At 38.1% G+C, this 18,182-nt stretch overlaps 2 protein-coding genes across 16 annotated transcripts in view; one reads left to right on the top strand and one right to left on the bottom strand.

Annotated features, from left to right (window-relative positions):
* The window catches only part of HTR7 (5-hydroxytryptamine receptor 7), a 680,316-nt gene that overhangs the window by 18,453 nt on the left and 643,681 nt on the right, over positions 1–18,182 (bottom strand). For both annotated transcript variants that reach the window (XM_082423804.1, XM_082423808.1), the window contains 2 exons: positions 2,994–3,056; positions 2,508–2,601 (listed from right to left, as the gene is read on the bottom strand). The gene's annotated coding sequence lies outside the window, so the exon portion shown is untranslated. The remainder of the gene's footprint in view (positions 1–2,507; positions 2,602–2,993; positions 3,057–18,182) is intronic.
* Positions 1–18,182, top strand: part of LOC309642373 (uncharacterized protein) — a 268,819-nt gene that overhangs the window by 181,117 nt on the left and 69,520 nt on the right. For 7 of the 14 annotated variants that reach the window (XR_014253109.1, XR_014253110.1, XR_014253111.1 and 4 more), the window contains 2 exons: positions 5,800–5,836; positions 12,344–12,454. The exons of 2 other annotated variants lie outside the window; for them this stretch is intronic. Coding sequence is in view for 3 of the 12 variants with exons in the window: in XM_082423954.1 (XP_082280080.1) it covers positions 5,800–5,836; positions 12,344–12,387 (81 nt within the window). In the remaining 9 variants the exon portion in view is untranslated. Of the gene's footprint in view, positions 1–4,843; positions 5,837–12,343; positions 12,455–12,902; positions 12,967–14,831; positions 14,958–18,182 lie in introns of those variants that run through there. 5 more of the 14 variants (XM_082423955.1, XR_014253116.1, XR_014253118.1 and 2 more) reach the window with 5 other exon arrangements.

Raw genomic sequence — 18,182 nt, 5'->3', positions numbered from 1 at the left:
TAAAAAAAAAAATAGTTAAGAAAAATAAAGTTACTTAATCGCTGACCCACTTTTCTTCCCCAGTACCTGTGATCATGAAGCTCAAAGTAAATAAATCACCTAGGAAATGCCGCCTGCACCAGCCTAAGTTCAGAGCACATGCTGAATGGTGCCATGTTTCTTGCTGATTTATTTGCCTTTGATAGATTATAGATATGGCACAATTTGGTTACGACCAAAGTATAATAGACTACATTTTTTGAAAAGATAAACATTACAGTTCCTAACTAAAACCTGTTACTTAAAACACATTCCGTTCAAAATACTGGCCACTTTACTTTTTGAAACTATGAGTTTCTCAAGCTAATATTTTAGATGAAGGGCCTGTGGGATTTAGCCACTGCTGTTCTATGGGGATAATAGTCACTTCATACAGGATTCTATCAGGAATAATATAGAATTATTTGTCATTTTTATTGACCTTCAGTCAGCTTTTGGTTGTGAACAAAAAAATTGATTAAGTCAATTCAAAATACCTCTCTCTCTCTCCCCCCGCCCAATGCTCACCTACTGATGCTTATAAAGAATCTGAAAATAATATTCCACAAGATTCCAAGTGAGTAGGGGTGCCTCTTAATCAAATAGTCAAGCTTTTTCAGTGAGACAAAGCATGGCTATGTCCTGACTTCCCTTCATTTTAATTAGTTTCTTATCATCTGATAATACACTGGGATGAACATTCTTTTATGTAAGGCTGCTGTGTTTTCAATATTGTGATCTAGGAGAGATCTTAGTAGACAACCTAACATGCCATCTAATTATTACAGAAGAGAAAAACTACAGATTGTGTATCCTAAAAGGAAAACTATTCTACAGAGAATTACTTTTTAATTAATTCATATTTAATAATTTCACATAGCAAGTCACCTCAGTGCTCTTGGTCCATGTTTCTCATGTAAGAAATAGCAGGAAATAACATTCCTCAAAATTAGGCATTCCGTGAATGACATTTTAAAATGGTGGAGCAGTCATTTGGCTATGGAATATTCTGGCTTAAGCAATTTTGGCCATTCTATTTAGAGCCTTCTGGAATGTAGATTGCTTTTTAGTCTGTGAGGTTAAGGTAGAGGGATGCAGATATAAAGATGAATACAAACTCAACTTTCTTCCCACATATTGCCTGAATCCCCTCGCAGAATGGAGGTGAGATGTATATCCTTGTTAGACTTCTCAAATTTCACAAAAGAATGTCAACTGATCCTCTAACTCAGCTGCAAGTTTAAAGTGCCCAAGCCAGGTAATTGTCAAGGATTACAAATCTGAATTCTCTTGAGCTCTATTCAAACACTTAGTCAAGAGAAAAATATTTGTAGAGAAGCTTGTAGGATAGACAATCTATTAAGTCCTCCAAATGAGTGCTTCTCAATTTCTCTTTAACAAGGGAGATAATAAAATTAGTATTTATTAAAAACAACGTTGCTCTTTGACACCTGGTACAGCACTTGCACTGACCAGTCGGGATGGATGTTGGCTGTAAAGGACTATACTATACGGGCTGTGTCTTTGAAGATGGAGTTTGTTTGCGTATTGTGAAGTCATGTGGAGCCCCTCACCCACCATTTCCACATGATAATAATTTTGCTTCTAGTGTCTATTGTCAAGTAGAGAATGAGAAAACAAGCCTCCATGAATTCTGTACCAAATTTAAGTGTATTTTACAATAATAATAATATCTATACATATTTGAACATTGTTCATATATCAGTGAGTGAGACAATTATTTATGGCATAAATATATGGGCACTACCTTTGCAAAAACTTTAAGTTTCCCCAGGAATTTGTTGTGCAGAAGCTAGAAGTCACAGAGTAACCTAAGTAAATTATGCTGTGCGATCACCAGATGAAAAACAAAAACATCTCTTGGAGGGGGCTGAGGGCCTGGTTTGTTATGCCACACAATGCCAGACCCCGTCAGTGAAATTTTTCACTTTATTTATGAAAAACTATTGCTTTTCTTCTTGGCAAATAGTTTGATTTTATCTTTGGGAAGCAGAATCATATGATGGACAAAAAAATTTAACCGTTAGAAAATTTGGAGGCAAATGTGCCACTTTCCTATAACGGGCAAATAGTGCTTCATGAAAGGTATTTTATATCAGCCTAATTTCATTACTATTGTATTCCCGTGCTTTATCGTCATCATCTATCTCTAATTTCTCATCTTGACATATATGTCTTTGAAAGATAATGTAAATCTTTTTCGGAATATAGCTGGATATCAATAAACAACTGGCTGCTGTCTGTAGGGTGGCAAGTCGACACAAGCAAAAGGACAGAGGTATGTATTTGTTGATTCCTTGTGTAAGCTCTCTGGCCATTTGAATATTATGTCAAGATTTCTCTGCAAATCCTGTAAGCCCCTGCTTCCCTTACAAGGTGGATAGGGGCGGTATAGCTGGGAAAATCACTGGAGTGAGAGGAAATTCTGGGCTTTAATTGTTAGCTTTGGTGTCAACTAACAGTATTACCTTGATCAGGGCTTTGGGGCATTTGTTCTTTTAAAAGTCAAGTGTTGATCAGTTCAGAAATCAGAGCTCAGTGCTTTCAGGGGTCCAAGGAACTCTGTAAGACAAAGGCAGAGGTGGGTACTTCGGGGAATGGAGAGCCCCTGCCCCACCTGAGGCATACCAACCTTTTCAATACTCTGTGCCAGCTGAGCAGTGGGGGGTCAGATTTGCCCAGAGGCTGTCAGGTGTTTTGTTTTTCTTTGTATAACCCCTGGTCCCAGTGATCCTGCAGGGTCCCGAGGTTCTGTCATTCCGTGGTGATAATTCCATTGTTAGCACAGACCACCTCTTCCAGGCTAGGCAAGTGTGAAGAACGAAATGACAGCCAGAGTGGGGATCGCAGGCAGGGAGACAGGAGAAACCTTTTAAGAATTCACTGACAGCCTCCGGCACCAGGGCAGAGCTGCCGCTGCTTGGGGAATGGCAGGCAGCAGCTCACAGACCTACCTGACTGGCTGCTGGGAGGGGCGGGCTGTCCTAGCCGTGCTTGACTTTGGACTGACCGTGAACCTAAGAAGCAGAATCACAAATAGTGACAGGCGGTAATAAATAACTCTTGCCCAGCTTCCCTTTCTTCCCTCCCCTAGACCCTTAGGCGTTCAGCCTACTTTCTGCTCCTTTTAACAGCTTTCTCATTATATTCTACCCATCACTCAAGTGCAGTTCAATTGCCAGTTTCTCCTCGAAGCCCTCCTGTCTATGCAGTTGGAATTCTCTGTGCTCTGTGTTTGGTTTGGATTTCACTGGGTGCAGACTGCATTCTACCAGGCACTGGTATTACTATACATAGTCTGTTTTCCCCTGCTGGAACGTAAACTGCTTGGGAGGAGGGATCACTTTCTCCCTGCTTTTCTGTCTCCCTCTCGGTGCCTAGAACAGTGTCTTGTCAATCAGGTGTTCAGGAAATAAGGTAAAAAAGCCTAGGCTCTGTGTCCAGAAACACAGACTCAGTCTGGGCTGCTGGACTCATTAGCTATGTGACTTTGGATGAATTAGCAACCTCTCCAAATTTCAGAGTTTATTATTAGTTATTTGTTTTTAGGATTATATGATAAACTCGCACACAGTTCTCAGCATAATAATACCTGTTGCCTGGATCAATGTTTGTTAAATGTTAAGAACTATGTTGCTTCATGTTGCATTCTATGCCCACTGTAGCCAGTCCCTTTCTTCATTATCTGAAAAATGAGTTTATGCGTGTTGATGAAAAATGGGGCTTTGTGAATGATGGCTTTATGATGGACCAGAAATGTACTGACAAAAATTGGAAAACAAGGATTTGGCATCTTAGATTTCGAGCAATAGGGAGAAAAGGTGACTGACTGCTATTGGAAAGCAGAAATTGCAAACTAATTATGAAGAGAAGGCCTGAGGTAAACAGAGTAAATTTAATTAAGATGAGCAGTTGGACGGGCTGTCCAGAATGACAAGTGTTTTTTCAAAAAAAAAAAAAGAGGAAAGAGTCAGAAGAAAAAATGAGGTAAAAAGTGAGAAAAATTCAAAGAGAAAATCTCCCTGTGGAATCTGTCCTAGGACTAGGGTGCATAGCTGTGGTGGAGAGGGACCAGGAATTCCTATGTATGGATACCTGAGGGTTGAGCAACCCACTTAGCAGCCTAAAGCTGTGCCTGGGACAGGAGACTCACACCAGATCTCACCAGAAAGGACCAGGCATCCTCAAAGCTCAGGGAAGAGGGGTCCTATCTTCTCTGGGAGTGAAATAGCCTCAAACTGAAAAGTCCTGCTCACCTGTAAAAACATGCTAAGCACAAGTTGGTGACAGCTATGGACTAGTAATCGCCCTCTTTCCCTAGAGCCAGGAATTTCAAAATTCCTTATAATTTTGCAAGTTGCTCTTCATTTCTAAAGCACCTGTGAAATGAGTGAACGAAGGTTGCAATAATGGAAGGATTTGGGAGTGGATGAAGTTTCATATGAAGCCAAATAATTAGAGGTTGCTGGCTGAGCATGGAATTAAACGATCATATTTCATTACTTCTAAGATACATATATTATCACATTTTAATATCTCCAAAATTATGATATGTATTAGACAATGGTGTCTTATTATCATGCTGGCCAGGCAGCAGTCGAGATGTGGCTTGTTAAAATCTGCATACACATAAAGTCAAAAGTGCCAGCATCAAAACTTGCATAATGGGTGCATGTGTCTTTTTGAATTAGGGTTTTTTCAGGGTATATGCCCAGTAGTGGGATTGTTGGGACATATGGTAGTTCTATTTTTAGTTTTTTGTTTTTTTTTTTTTTTTAGTTTTTTAAGGAACCTCCATACTGTTCTCCATAGTGGCTGTAATCAATTTACATTCCCACTAACAGTGCAAGAGGGTTCCCTTTTCAACATACCGGTATATTAATGGACATATGTGGAATCTAGAAAAATGGTACAGATGAACCTGTTTACAGGGCAGGAATAGAGACACAGATGTAGAGAATGGACATGTGGACACGGTGGAGAGAGGAGGGTGGGATGAATTGGGAGATTGGGATTGACATATGTGCCCTGCCATGTGTAAAACAGATAGCTAGTGGGAACCTGCTGTATAGCACAGGGAGCTCAGCTTGGTGGTTTGTGGTGACCTAGATGGGTGGGGTGGGGGGGGGTGAAGGAGGTCCAAGAGGGAGGGAATATATGTATACATATAGCTGATTCACTTTGTTGTACAGCAGAAACTAACAACATTGTAAAGCAACTATATCCCAATTTAAAAAACCAAAAAACTTGCAAAATAGGTCAGCACCTTGGGAGAAAATCTGGAGACTAATGTGAATAACTGTTTTAAGAAATGTGAACTCGCCATGACATTGATGGCACAGGGGGTGGGAAAGAACATGAGTGGCTCTTACACAGAAAGTGCTTAGGAAGAATCAGGTTTGCATTGTGAAGAAATTTCAAAAAGAGTTTTTGTTTCACTTATATTTTCCAATTTATGTGGGTAGAAGATAAAAATGCCTAAATCAGTTTCTATCAGCTAAGACTCAACAAGAGGCTATTTACACATGCGGTAGGGAAACACAGGGGTAGTGGAATAGTATTGTGACCTGGGAATGGTAACAGCAAAGCCTTTGCCACCACTGGGCAAAGGGCTGGGGTGCAAACTAGAGGCCAGAGTGAGAGAGTTGTGAGACAGGGCTTAGGAGGAGGGGTACAACCAGCACAAGTGACCCTGCAGGGAGAGAGTTGGGGGAATAAACATCCCCACCTCTCCCTCCCTCATTCTCTGATCTCTTGCAGGGGCTCCCCATTGGTCAAACCCAGTTGGAAGTCGGAGGTAAGAGGATCCATTTACGTAACCTACCAATTTTCAAGCTTTTTGGTCTCAGAACTCCATTACACTCTTAAAAATTATTGAGCACTTCTGTTTATGTAGCTTATATCCATTGATACTTACCATGTTAGAAATGAAAGCTAAGAAACTAAAAAAAATTAATTCAATTAAAAAATAATAAACCCATTGTATGTTTTTTTTTTTGTAATGTCTGAAACAATTATATTAACATATTTCCATACATATTTCCATACAAATACAAATATAAGATTTTTAGGAATTTCATGTAATGTCTGAAACATTTATATTAACATATTTCCATACAAATAACCCAATGAAAGTTTAGTATTAGTTGTTTTGTTTGTTTTTTTATACTGCAGGTTCTTATTAGGCCTCAATTTTATACATATCAGTGTATACATGTCAATCCCAATCGCCCAATTCAGCACACCACCATCCCCACCTCACCGCAGTTTTCCCCCCTTGGTGTCCATATGTCCATTCTCTACATCTGTGTCTCAACTTCTGCCCTGCAAACTGGCTCATCTGTACCATTTTTCTAGGTTCCACATACATGCATTAATATATGATATTTGTTTTTCTCTTTCTGACTTACTTCACTCTGTATGACAGTCTCTAGATCCATCCACGTCTCAACAAATGACTCAGTTTCGTTCCTTTTTATGGCTGAGTAATATTCCATTGTATATATGTACCACATCTTCTTTATCCATTCGTCTATTGATGGGCATTTAGGTTGCTTCCATGACCTGGCTATTGTAAATAGTGCTGCAATGAACATTCGGGTGCATGTGTCTTTTTGAATTACGGTTTTCTCTGGGTATATGCCCAGTAGTGGGATTGCTGGGTCATATGGTAATTCTATTTTTAGTTTTTTAAGGAACCTCCATATTGTTCTCCATAGTGGCTGTATCAGTTTACATTCCCACCAACAGTGCAAGAGGGTTCCCTTTTCTCCACACCCTCTCCAGCATTTGTTGTTTGTAGATTTTCTGATGATGCCCATTCTAACAGGAGTGAGGTGATACCTCATTGTAGTTTTGATTTGCATTTCTCTAATAATTAGTGATGTTGAGCATCTTTTCATGTGCTTCGTGGCCGTCTGTATGTCTTCTTTGGAGAAATGTCTATTTAGGTCTTCTGCCCATTTTTGGATTGGGGTGTTTGTTTCTTTGATATTGAGCTGAATGAGCTGTTTATGTATTTTGGAGATTAATCCTTTGTCCGTTGATTCATTTGCAAATATTTTCTCCCATTCTGAGGGTTGTCTTTTCGTCTTGTTTATGGTTTCCTTTGCTGTGCAAAAGCTTTGAAGTTTCATTAGGTCCCACTTGTTTATTTTTGTTTTTATTTCCATTACTCTAGGAGGTGGATCAAAAAAGATCTTGCTGTGATTTATGTCAAAGAGTGTTCTTCCTATGTTTTCCTCTAAGAGTTTTATAGTGTCCAGTCTTATATTTAGGTCTCTAATCCATTTTGAGTTTATTTTTGTGTATGGTGTTAGGGAGTATTCTAATTTCATTCTTTTACATGTAGCTGTCCAGTTTTCCCAGCACCACTTATTGAAGAGACTGTCTTTTCTCCATTGTATATCTTTGCCTCCTTTGTCATAGATTAGTTGACCATAGGTGCGTGGGTTAATCTCTGGGCTTCCTATCTTGTTCCATTGATCTATGTTTCTGTTTTTGTGCCAGTACCATATTGTCTTGATTACTGTAGCTTTGTAGTATAGTCTGAAGTCAGGGAGTCTGATTCCTCCAGCTCCATTTTTTTGCCTCAAGACTGCTTTGGCTATTCGGGGTCTTTTGTGTCTCCATACAAATTTTAAGATGATTTGTTCTAGCTCCGTAAAAAATGCCATTGGTAATTTGATAGGGATTGCATTGAATCTGTAGATTGCTTTGGGTAGTATACTCATTTTCACAATGTTGATTCTTCCAATCCAAGAACATGGTATATCTCTCCATCTGTTGGTATCATCTTTAATTTCTTTCATCAGTGTCTTATAGTTTTCTGCATACAGGTCTTTTGTCTCCCTAGGTAGGTTTATTCCTAGGTATTTTATTCTTTTTGTTGCAATGGTAAATGGGAGTGCTTCCATAATTTCTCTTTCAGATTTTTCATCATTAGTGTATAGGAATGCAAGAGATTTCTGTGCATTAATTTTGTATCCTGCAACTTTACCATATTCATTAATTAGCTCTAGCAGTTTTCTGGTGGCAGTTTTAGGATTCTCTATGTATAGTATCATGTCATCCGCAAACAGTGACAGTTTTACTTCCTCTTTTCCAATTTGTATTCCTTTTATTTCTTTTTCTTCTCTGATTGCCGTGGCCAGGACTTCCAGAACTATGTTGAATAATAGTGGTGAGAGTGGACATCCTTGTCTCGTTCCTGATCTTAGAGGAAATGCTTTCAGTTTTTCACCATTGAGAATGATGTTTGCTGTGGGTTTGTCATATATGGCCTTTATTATGTTGAGGTAGGTTCCCTCTATGCCCACTTTCTGGAGAGTTTTTATCAGGAATGGGTGTTGAATTTTGTCAAAAGCTTTTTCTGCATCTATTGAGATGATCATATGGTTTTTATTCTTCAATTTGTTAATATGGTGTATCACATTGATTGATTTGCATATATTGAAGAATCCTTGCATCCCTGGGATAAATCCCACTTGATCGTGGTGTATGATCCTTTTAATGTGTTGTTGGATTCTGTTTGCTAGTATTTTGTTGAGGATTTTTGCATCTATATTCATCAGTGATATTGGTCTGTAATTTTCTTTTTTTGTAGTGTCTTTGTCTGGTTTTGGTATCAGGGTGATGCTGGCCTCATAGAATGAGTTTGGGAGTGTTCCTTCCTCTGCAATTTTTTGGAAGAGTTTGAGAAGGATAGGTGTTAGCTCTTCTCTAAATGTTTGATAGAATTCACCTGTGAAGCCATCTGGTCCTGGACTTTTGTTTGTTGGAAGATTTTTAATCACAGTTTCAATTTCATTACTTGTAATTGGTCTGTTCATATTTTCTGTTTCTTCCTGATTCAGTCTTGGAAGGTTATACCTTTCTAAGAATTTGTCCATTTCTTCCAGGTTGTCCATTTTATTGGCATAAAGTTGCTTATAGTAGTCTCTTAGGATGTTTTGTATTTCTGCAGTGTCTGTTGTAACTTCTCCTTTTTCATTTCTGATTTTATTGATTTGAGTCCTCTCCCTCTTTTTCTTGATGAGTCTGGCTAATGGCTTATCAATTTTGTTTATCTTCTCAAAGAACCAACTTTTAGTTTTATTGATCTTTGCTATTGTTTTCTTTGTTTCTATTTCATTTATTTCTGCTCTGATCTTTATGATTTCTTTCCTTCTGCTAACTTTGGGTTTTGTTTGTTCTTCTTTCTCTAGTTTCTTTAGGTGTAAGGTTAGATTGTTTACTTGAGATTTTTCTTGTTTCTTTAGGTAGGCTTGTATAGCTATAAACTTCCCTCTTAGAACCGCTTTTGCTGCATCCCATAGGTTTTGGGTCGTCGTGTTTTCATTGTCATTTGTCTCTAGGTATTTTTTTATTTCCTCTTTGATTTCTTCAGTGATCTCTTGGTTATTTAGTAACGTATTGTTTAGCCTCCATGTGTTTGTCTTTTTTACGTTTTTTTCCCTGTAATTCATTTCTAATCTCATAGCGTTGTGGTCAGAAAAGATGCTTGGTATGATTTCAATTTTCTTAAATTTACTGAGGCTTGATTTGTGACCCAAGATGTGATCTATCCTGGAGAATGTTCCGTGCGCACTTGAGAAGAACGTGTAATCTGCTGTTTTTGGATGGAATGTCCTATATATATCAATTAAATCTATCTGGTCTATTGTGTCATTTAAAGCTTCTGTTTCCTTATTTATTTTCATTTTGGATGATCTGTCCATTGGTGTAAGTGAAGTGTTAAAGTCCCCCACTATTATTGTGTTACTGTCGATTTCCTCTTTTATAGCTGTTAGCAGTTGCCTTATGTATTGAGGTGCTCCTATGTTGGGTGCATATATATTTATAATTGTTATATCTTCTTCTTGGATTGATCCCTGGATCATTATGTAGTGTCCTTCCTTGTCTCTTGTAACATTCTTTATTTTAAAGTCTATTTTATCTGATATGAGTATAGCTACTCCAGCTTTCTTTTGATTTCCATTTGCATGGAATATCTTTTTCCATCCCCTCACTTTCAGTCTGTATGTGTCCCTAGGTCTAAAGTGGGTCTCTTGTAAACAGCATATATATGGGTCTTGTTTTTGTATCCATTCAGCCAGTCTATGTCTTTTGGTTGGGGCGTTTAATCCATTCACGTTTAAGGTAATTATCGATATGTATGTTCCTATGACCATTTTCTTAATTGTTTTGGGTTTGTTTTTGTAGGTCCTTTTCTTCTCTTGTGTTTCCCACTTAGAGAAGTTCCTTTAGCATTTGTTGTAGAGCTGGTTTGGTGGTGCTGAATTCTCTTAGCTTTTGCTTGTCTGTAAAGCTTTTGATTTCTCCATCAAATCTAAATGAGATCCTTGCCGGGTAGAGTAATCTTGGTTGTAGGTTCTTCCCTTTCATCACTTTAAGTATATCATGCCACTCCCTTCTGGCTTGCAGAGTTTCTGCTGAGAAATCAGCTGTTAACCTTATGGGAGTTCCCTTGTATGTTATTTGTCGTTTTTCCCTTGCTGCTTTCAATAATTTTTCTTTGTCTTTAATTTTTGCCACTTTGATTACTATGTGTCTCGGCGTGTTTCTCCTTGGGTTTATTCTGTATGGGACTCTCTGCGCTTCCTGGACTTGGGTGGCTATCTCCTTTCCCATGTTAGGGAAGTTTTCGACTATAATCTCTTCAAATATTTTCTCTGGTCCTTTCTCTCTCTCTTCTCCTTCTGGGACCCCTATAATGCGAATGTTGTTGCGTTTAATGTTGTCCCAGAGGTCTCTTAGGCTGTCTTCATTTCTTTTCATTCTTTTTTCTTTAGTCTGTTCCGCAGCAGTGAATTGCACCATTCTGTCTTCCAGGTCACTTATCCGTTCTTCTGCCTCAGTTATTCTGCTATTGATTCCTTCTAGTGTAGTTTTCATTTCAGTTATTGTATTGGTCATCTCTGTTTGTTTGTTCTTTAATTCTTCTAGGTCTTTGTTAATCATTTCTTGCATCTTCTCAATCTTTGCCTCCATTCTTATTCCGAGGTCCTGGATCATCTTCACTATCATTATTCTGAATTCTTTCTCTGGAAGGTTGCCTATCTCCACTTCATTTAGTTGTTTTTCTGGGGTTTTTTCTTGTTCCTTCATCTGGTATATAGCCCTCTGCCTTTTCATCTTCTCTATCTTTCTGTAACTGTGGTTTTTGGTCCGCAGGCTGTAGGATTGTAGTTTTTCTTGCTTCTGCTCTCTGCCCTCTGGTGGTTGAGGCTATCTAAGAGGCTTGATGGTAGGCTCTGGTGGTGGGTAGAGCTGACTGTTGCTCCATTGTATGTTAATATAAGAAACATTTCAATGAAAAACAGCTCCTTGTTTCAAAAACTAGTGAGTATGTGGCATTGTTTTACATTTTGGAGAAATGCTAATGTTTGGCTTCATGGAGGACAGCTGGATTTTCATATTGATTTCTGCATTCAAAATGTGGTGACATATTATTTTGATTGAAGTGTATGAAGAAGGTATAGCCTCATACCTACATGCAGTTAGAAAAGGGGTCTTTTAAGTATCTTTTCCAAAAATCATGTATAGTCTACTTTAATAATGCACCAAAGCTCAGCAAGTAGTTTCTTAAAGGTTAGTGAAATGTGGAATCTGAAATTATAACAATGAACTTTTTGTATTTGGTTACATTAAAATCCATTGGTCTGTATTGCACTTTGAATGTACCTTTTACCCATGCATGATTTTGTAGTTTTATGCCTTCGTCCTTGGTCATTTGGAAAATATTAGTTTAGTGAATTAGGCAGATCTACTACATATTGACACATTTGAATATACAATATCAAAAAAAATAACTTGTTAACACCACCACCAATCTCATCTGAAAAATCTCTAAACTTTGGGAAATTGTCAATCTCACTGTGGCAGATATGTTTCAAAAATTCTAATATTTGCTTAAAAGCTCAAGTTTTATCATTGGCAACAAATATGTCTTTCTCAAAATGACAGACTCACTTGTGTTATTTTCAAGAAAATACCTGCCAAAAGCCAATTCTGAATAACTACAGTTTATCTGTTAGTCTTATTTCCAAATGGTGTTCCATGAGAAAAGCAGATATTCAGCCTGCAGTTGAAACAATCCTGTCGATGCTTTTCTTGGAAATAACCATCATGCTTTGGTATATTGCAGAAGTATGCTTTATGCATACTCCCATTTCATTACATGGAATATTAAAAAGACATGGACGCAAAAGATGTGAGACTGAATGAAATTAATACTGTTTATTTGCTGTTTTGTCATGGGCATTCTTAAATGAAACTGGCATTTCTTAAAAAATTGGGATAGTGAAGAACACAGTGACTACCAGCCAGTTGGTGCCACTGCCTTGATTCCTGCTAAGGCTCCAGAAGTTTTATCCACCTTTGCTTTTTGCACCATCAATTCAAATTGAAAAAGGCAAGTACTGTCTTAGTTTTCTTATAAAAATCTTTCTGACCTGTGTACCTCCTGAAAAAGTCTTGAGGAAACCCAGGGGTTTGGGGACTATACTGTGAGAACTGCTGAGGTAGCCTATCCAGATCAGTCCCCTGGGTCAGAAGGCAGCATGGAGAAAGGTGAGGAGTAGATTTTGGAGTGGTGGTGGGCAACAGGAAGATATACAAAATAAAGCCTTAATCAGCACTCTGCTTTAGTATAAAATAAAAAACAAAGCTCAATTATAAGACTACTTAATCTTTGGTTCCTAAGAGCTTGCAGTTTAGGAGAAGGGATAAGTCAAGTGTACAGGTAACAACAGAAACTCAACAGTGGATGGGATCAAGATGGCAGAGTAGGAGGATGTGGACCTTACCTCCCCCCAACAAACACATCAAAAATCAATCCACAAGTGGAACAATTTTCACAGAAAATCAGCTGGAAACTGGCAGAATATCTCTTATACAACCAAAGCTGCAAGAAAGACAACCCCCCACCATGCATCCAAAAAAAAAAGGCTTCAGGATGGGACTGGCATCCCTAGGAGGGATCTGTGAAGGAGGGAAGGTCCCCACAGGCAGGCCCTCATCCTGGGAAACCTCCCTGTAGCTTGGGACAGATAGAGGGGTTGTAGGAGCCTGGACTCTGTCCACAGGAGTGCCTGTGTACTAGCTTGCTAGCAATCAGGGTACAGAGAGACCAGTGCTGATGGCTGCCACCTAGCCCGAAACATGAGCCCTGTGGGGCTGCTAATACGCACAGCGCCTACGTGCTGAAAATTGGGCAGACAAACCCTGTGGTCGGGGCTGAACCTTAGAGCCCATTGTCAAGGTGCCTAGAGCAGGGCACGGCTCCTGAGGTGGCAGACTTTGTTAGCATGCACATGGCTGGGGCAGGGCTGACATCTGAGCCCGTTATCAGCACTCACAGACTTGGGGCAGAGGGGAGATCCGAGGGTGGGTCCAGCACCTGTGGACTTTGTTGGCATGTACACCAGGTAGTCGACAGCATCACAGATTTGCACAAGTCCAGTGGAAAGCCCCTGGAGAGGAGTATGCAGGGGTTCCTTTCCTGGTGGGAACACTCTGGTTCCACCTACCTCACAGTGCAGCTTGGAGACGGATCTGGGGCAGACAGGTCCTGGGAAAGCCCTAATAGAGAGGCAGCTCAGGTCTCAGGCAACAGCAAAACTGCCTTTATTCCTGCAGGCGCCATGCCCCAGGCTCTGGTGCCAGCCCAGAACTAGGTCTGGAATGAACACAGTAGAGAAAGGAATATGACCTTGGGCTGCTTCTGGGCAGAACTGTGGATACCTGCACAGGTGCTGCACAGGTTCACTGTGACCACATGGGCATCACTTGCTTCAGCACTAACCTCCTTGGGGACAGAACACACACTTAAGCACGCACTTAAGGGACCCTTTTTGAACCTGACTCTCAGGGCTTCTACTTCAACAACTGGAGCACAGACCCTGCCAGGGCTGTGACAGTCATGGAAAAAAGAGGAGGCCCCACCCAATATCCATTGCAGGCTCTAGACACCACAACATCAATCACATCCCCTATCAAGGGGATAACAGCCATCATACTCTGAGGAAAGATGTGGCAGCATCCATACCAAAAACAGCCCTTGCATAAAAATATTGGACTAACAAACACAGTCTATACAGGGACACTCCCACATAATAACAACACTTTAAGACCATAGTAGATAACTTTCTCCGTTTCTATGAATTTAGGAAGAATAGTTAAGTTAAATGAAAAAGCAGAGAAACTACTTCCAATTAAAAGAACAAGAGAAATACCCCAAAAGAATAATGAAAATGACCTTGCCAGTCTACTAGACCCTGAGTTCAGAAAGGAAGTAATAAAATGCTAAAGGAATTAAGAATTATTGATAGAAATTCAGATCAGTGTAACAAGGAACTAGAAACTATCTTTCTAGGAACCAATCAAAATTAGACAACTCAATTACTGAGATAAAAACCAATCTAGAAGCAATGAATAGCAGACTAAATAACAGAGAAGAACGAATAAGTGATCTGGAAGATAGGATAATGGAAAGCACCCAATCAGAACAACAGAAAGACAAATGGAAAAAAAAAGAAAGCAACATACAAGATTAATGAGATAATATAAAGCATGCCAACCTCTGCATAATAGGTGTTCCAGAAGGAGATGAGAGAGAGAAAGGGATTAAAAATGGATTTGAAGAAAACAGATATCCAGGTACAGCAAACACAGAGGGTCCCAAACAGACCCACACTAAGACATATCATATATATATATATTTTATTTTGTGTGTGTGTGTGTGTGAGTGATGTGGACCATTTTTAAACTCTTTATTGAATTTCTTACAATATTGCTTCTGTTTGATGTTTTTGGCTACAAGGCATGTGGAATCTTAGCTCCCCGACCCGGGATCGAACCTGCACCCCCTGCATTGGAAGGCGAAGTCTTGACCACTGGATGGCCAGGGAAGTCCCGTGACATATTATATTTAAAAGGCAAAAGTTAAATATTCTAAAGGCAGTAAGAGAAAACAAAGAGTCAGTTACAAGGGAATTCCCATAAGGCTATCAGCTGATTTCTCTGCAAAAATTTTGCAGGGCAGAAGGGAGTTGCATGATATATTCAAAGTCCTGAAAAGGAAAAACCTGCAACCTAAGATACTCTACCCAGCAAGATTATCATTTAGAATAGAAGGAGAGAGAAAGAATTTCTCAGACAAGCAAAAACTAAAAGATTACAGCAGTACTAAACCTAACCTAAAAGAAATATTCTATTTCTTCTCTAAATAGAAAAGAAGTAAGAATCTATAGGAAAGGAAAAATCACAATAGGAAAGGCAAATAGATAAAAAAGATTGAGTATCAAATAAGTCAGTAGAAAGATTAAAAGCCAATAAATTTTTTTTTGTAAAAGTGATTGTAACCACAATTAACAGCAGAAGGTAAACATGAAGATGTAAAATAGGACATCAAAATCACAAAATGTGGGGGGGGGAAGGGAGTAAAGAAAATGTAGATCTTTTAGAATGCGTTTGAACTTATATGACCATCAGTCTAAAGAAATAGATATAGTTATGGGTTAATATACATGAAAACCAGAGTAACCACAAATCAAAAACATACAGTAGATTCACAAAGAACAAAAAGAAAGGAATTCAAGCATAATACAAAAGAAAACTATCAAACCATGAAAGGAAAAACAAAAAGAACAAATGAAGAAAGAACTATAAAATCAACTGGACAGCAAGGTTTGGCAATAAATACATGCATATCAATAATTACCTTCAATGTTAATGGACTAAGTGCTCTGATCAAAACGAGTGGCAGATTGGATTAAAAAAACAAGAATATACAATATGCTGCCTACAAGAAACTCACTTTAGGGTGAAAGACACACATATATTGAAAGTGAGAGGATGGAAAAAGATATTTCATGCCAAAGAAAATGACAAAAAAGCAGGGGTAGCAATACTCATATCAGACAAAACATACTTTAAAACAAAGGCCATAAAGAAAGAAAAAGAAGGACACTATGTAATGATAAAGGGATCAATACAAGAGGATGATATTACACCCAATATAGGAGCACCTAAATATATAAAACAAATACAGACATAAAGGGAGAAATTGAAATTGACAAGAATACAATAACAGTAGGGAATTTTAACACCCCACTGATATCAACAGACAGATCTTCCAGACATAAAGCAAGAGATCCTAAATGACACAATAGAACAGTGAGACTTAGTTGATATCTAAAGGGCACTACTTTCAAAAAAGCCAGAATACACATTCTTTTCAAGTGTGCATGGAACATTCTCTAGAATTGCCCACATACTAGGACACAAAATAAGCCTCAACAAATTTAAGAGGATAGAAATTATTTCAAGCATTTTTTTCCTAACCACAATGGCATCAAACTAGAAATCAACCACACACACACACACACAAAACAGAAAAAAAAATCACATGGAGATTAAACAACATGCTACTAAAAAATTAATGGGTCAATGATGAAATCAAAAGAGGAAATCAGAAAATACCTCGAGACAAATGACAATGAAAACACAACTTTACAAAATCTATGGGATCCAGCAAAACCGCTTCTAAAAGGGAAGTTCAGAGCAATACAGGCCTTCCTCAAGAATGAAAAAAAATAAACAACCTAACCTACCACCTGAAAGAATTAGAAAAAGAACAAACAAAACCCTAAGTCAGCAGAAGGAAGGAAATAATAAAGATCAGAGAGGAAATAAATAGAGATCAAAAAACAATAGAAAAGATAGAAAAAACCAAGAGCTAGTTTTTTGAAAAGATAAAATCAACAAACCTCTAGCCAGACTGAACAAGAAGAAAAGAGAGAGGAACCAAATAAAGAAAATAAGAAATAAAAGAAGAGGAATAACGACCTATACTGCAGATACAAAAAAATCATAAAAGAATACTATAAACAGCTATATGTCAACAATTTGGACAGCTTAGAAGAAATGGACAAGTTTCTAGAAACATACAACCTGCCAAAATTGAGTCAAGAAGAAATAGATAATTGGAACAGACCAGTCACTAGATGTGAAATAGAATTTGTAATAAAAAAAAACTCCCTGCAAACAAAAGTCCAGGACTGGATGGCTTCACTGGGGAATTCTACCAAATATACAAAGAACTTATACCAATCCTTCTCAAACTATTCCAAAAGATTGAAGAGGAGAGAACACTCCCAAATTCATTCTATGAAGCCACCATCACCCTGATACCAAAACCAGAAGATACTACAAAAAAAAAGAAAATTATAGGCCAATATCTTTGATGAATACAGATGCAAAAAACCTCAACAAAATATTAGCAAACTGAATCCAACAATACGTGAGAAGGATCATATACCATGATCAAATTGGATTCATTCCAGTGTTGCAAGGATGGTTCTACATACCCAGATCTATCAACGTGATACACCACATTAACAAAAGACAAAAAACATATGATCATTCTCAGTAGACACAGAAAAAAAAACAATAAAATTCAACATCCATTCATGATAAAAACTGTCAACAATATGGGTATAGAGGGAATATATCTCAACATAATAAAAGCTATTTATGCCAAACCCACAGCCAATATAATACTCAATGGTGAAAAGCTGAACGCCTTCCCACTAAAATCTAGAACAAGACAAGGATGCCCACTCTCACCACTTCTATTCAACATTGTATTGGAAGTCCTAGTCACAGCAATCAGACAAGAAAAAGAAATAAAAGGTATCCAAATCAGAAGGGAAGAGGTAAAACTGTCACTGTTTGAAGATGACATGATACTCTATATAGAGAACCCTAGAGACTCCACACAAAAACTATTAGAACTAATAAATTCAGCAAGGTAGCAGGATACAAGATTAACATACAGATATCTGTTGCATTTCTTTATACTAACAATTAAATATCAGAAAGTTAAAAAAAAAAATCCCATTTAAAATTGTCAAAAATAATAAGGAACAATCTTAACCAAATCTTAACCAAGGAGGTGAAAGACCTATACACTGAAAACTCTAAAATATTGACAAAGGAAATTGACTATGATTCTAAGAAATGAAAATAAATCCCATGCTCTTGAATTTTTAAAATGACCATACTACTCAAAGCAATCTACAGATTTACTGTGATCCCTTATCAAAATACCCATGACATTTTTCACAGAATTAGGACAA

Source organism: Balaenoptera physalus (assembly GCF_965194825.1).
Source record: "Balaenoptera physalus genome assembly, chromosome: 14".
In the NCBI taxonomy this organism is placed as follows: Eukaryota; Metazoa; Chordata; class Mammalia; order Artiodactyla; family Balaenopteridae; genus Balaenoptera; species Balaenoptera physalus.
Note: the sequence above shows the minus strand (reverse complement) of the source record. Positions and strands in the feature narration are given on the sequence as shown.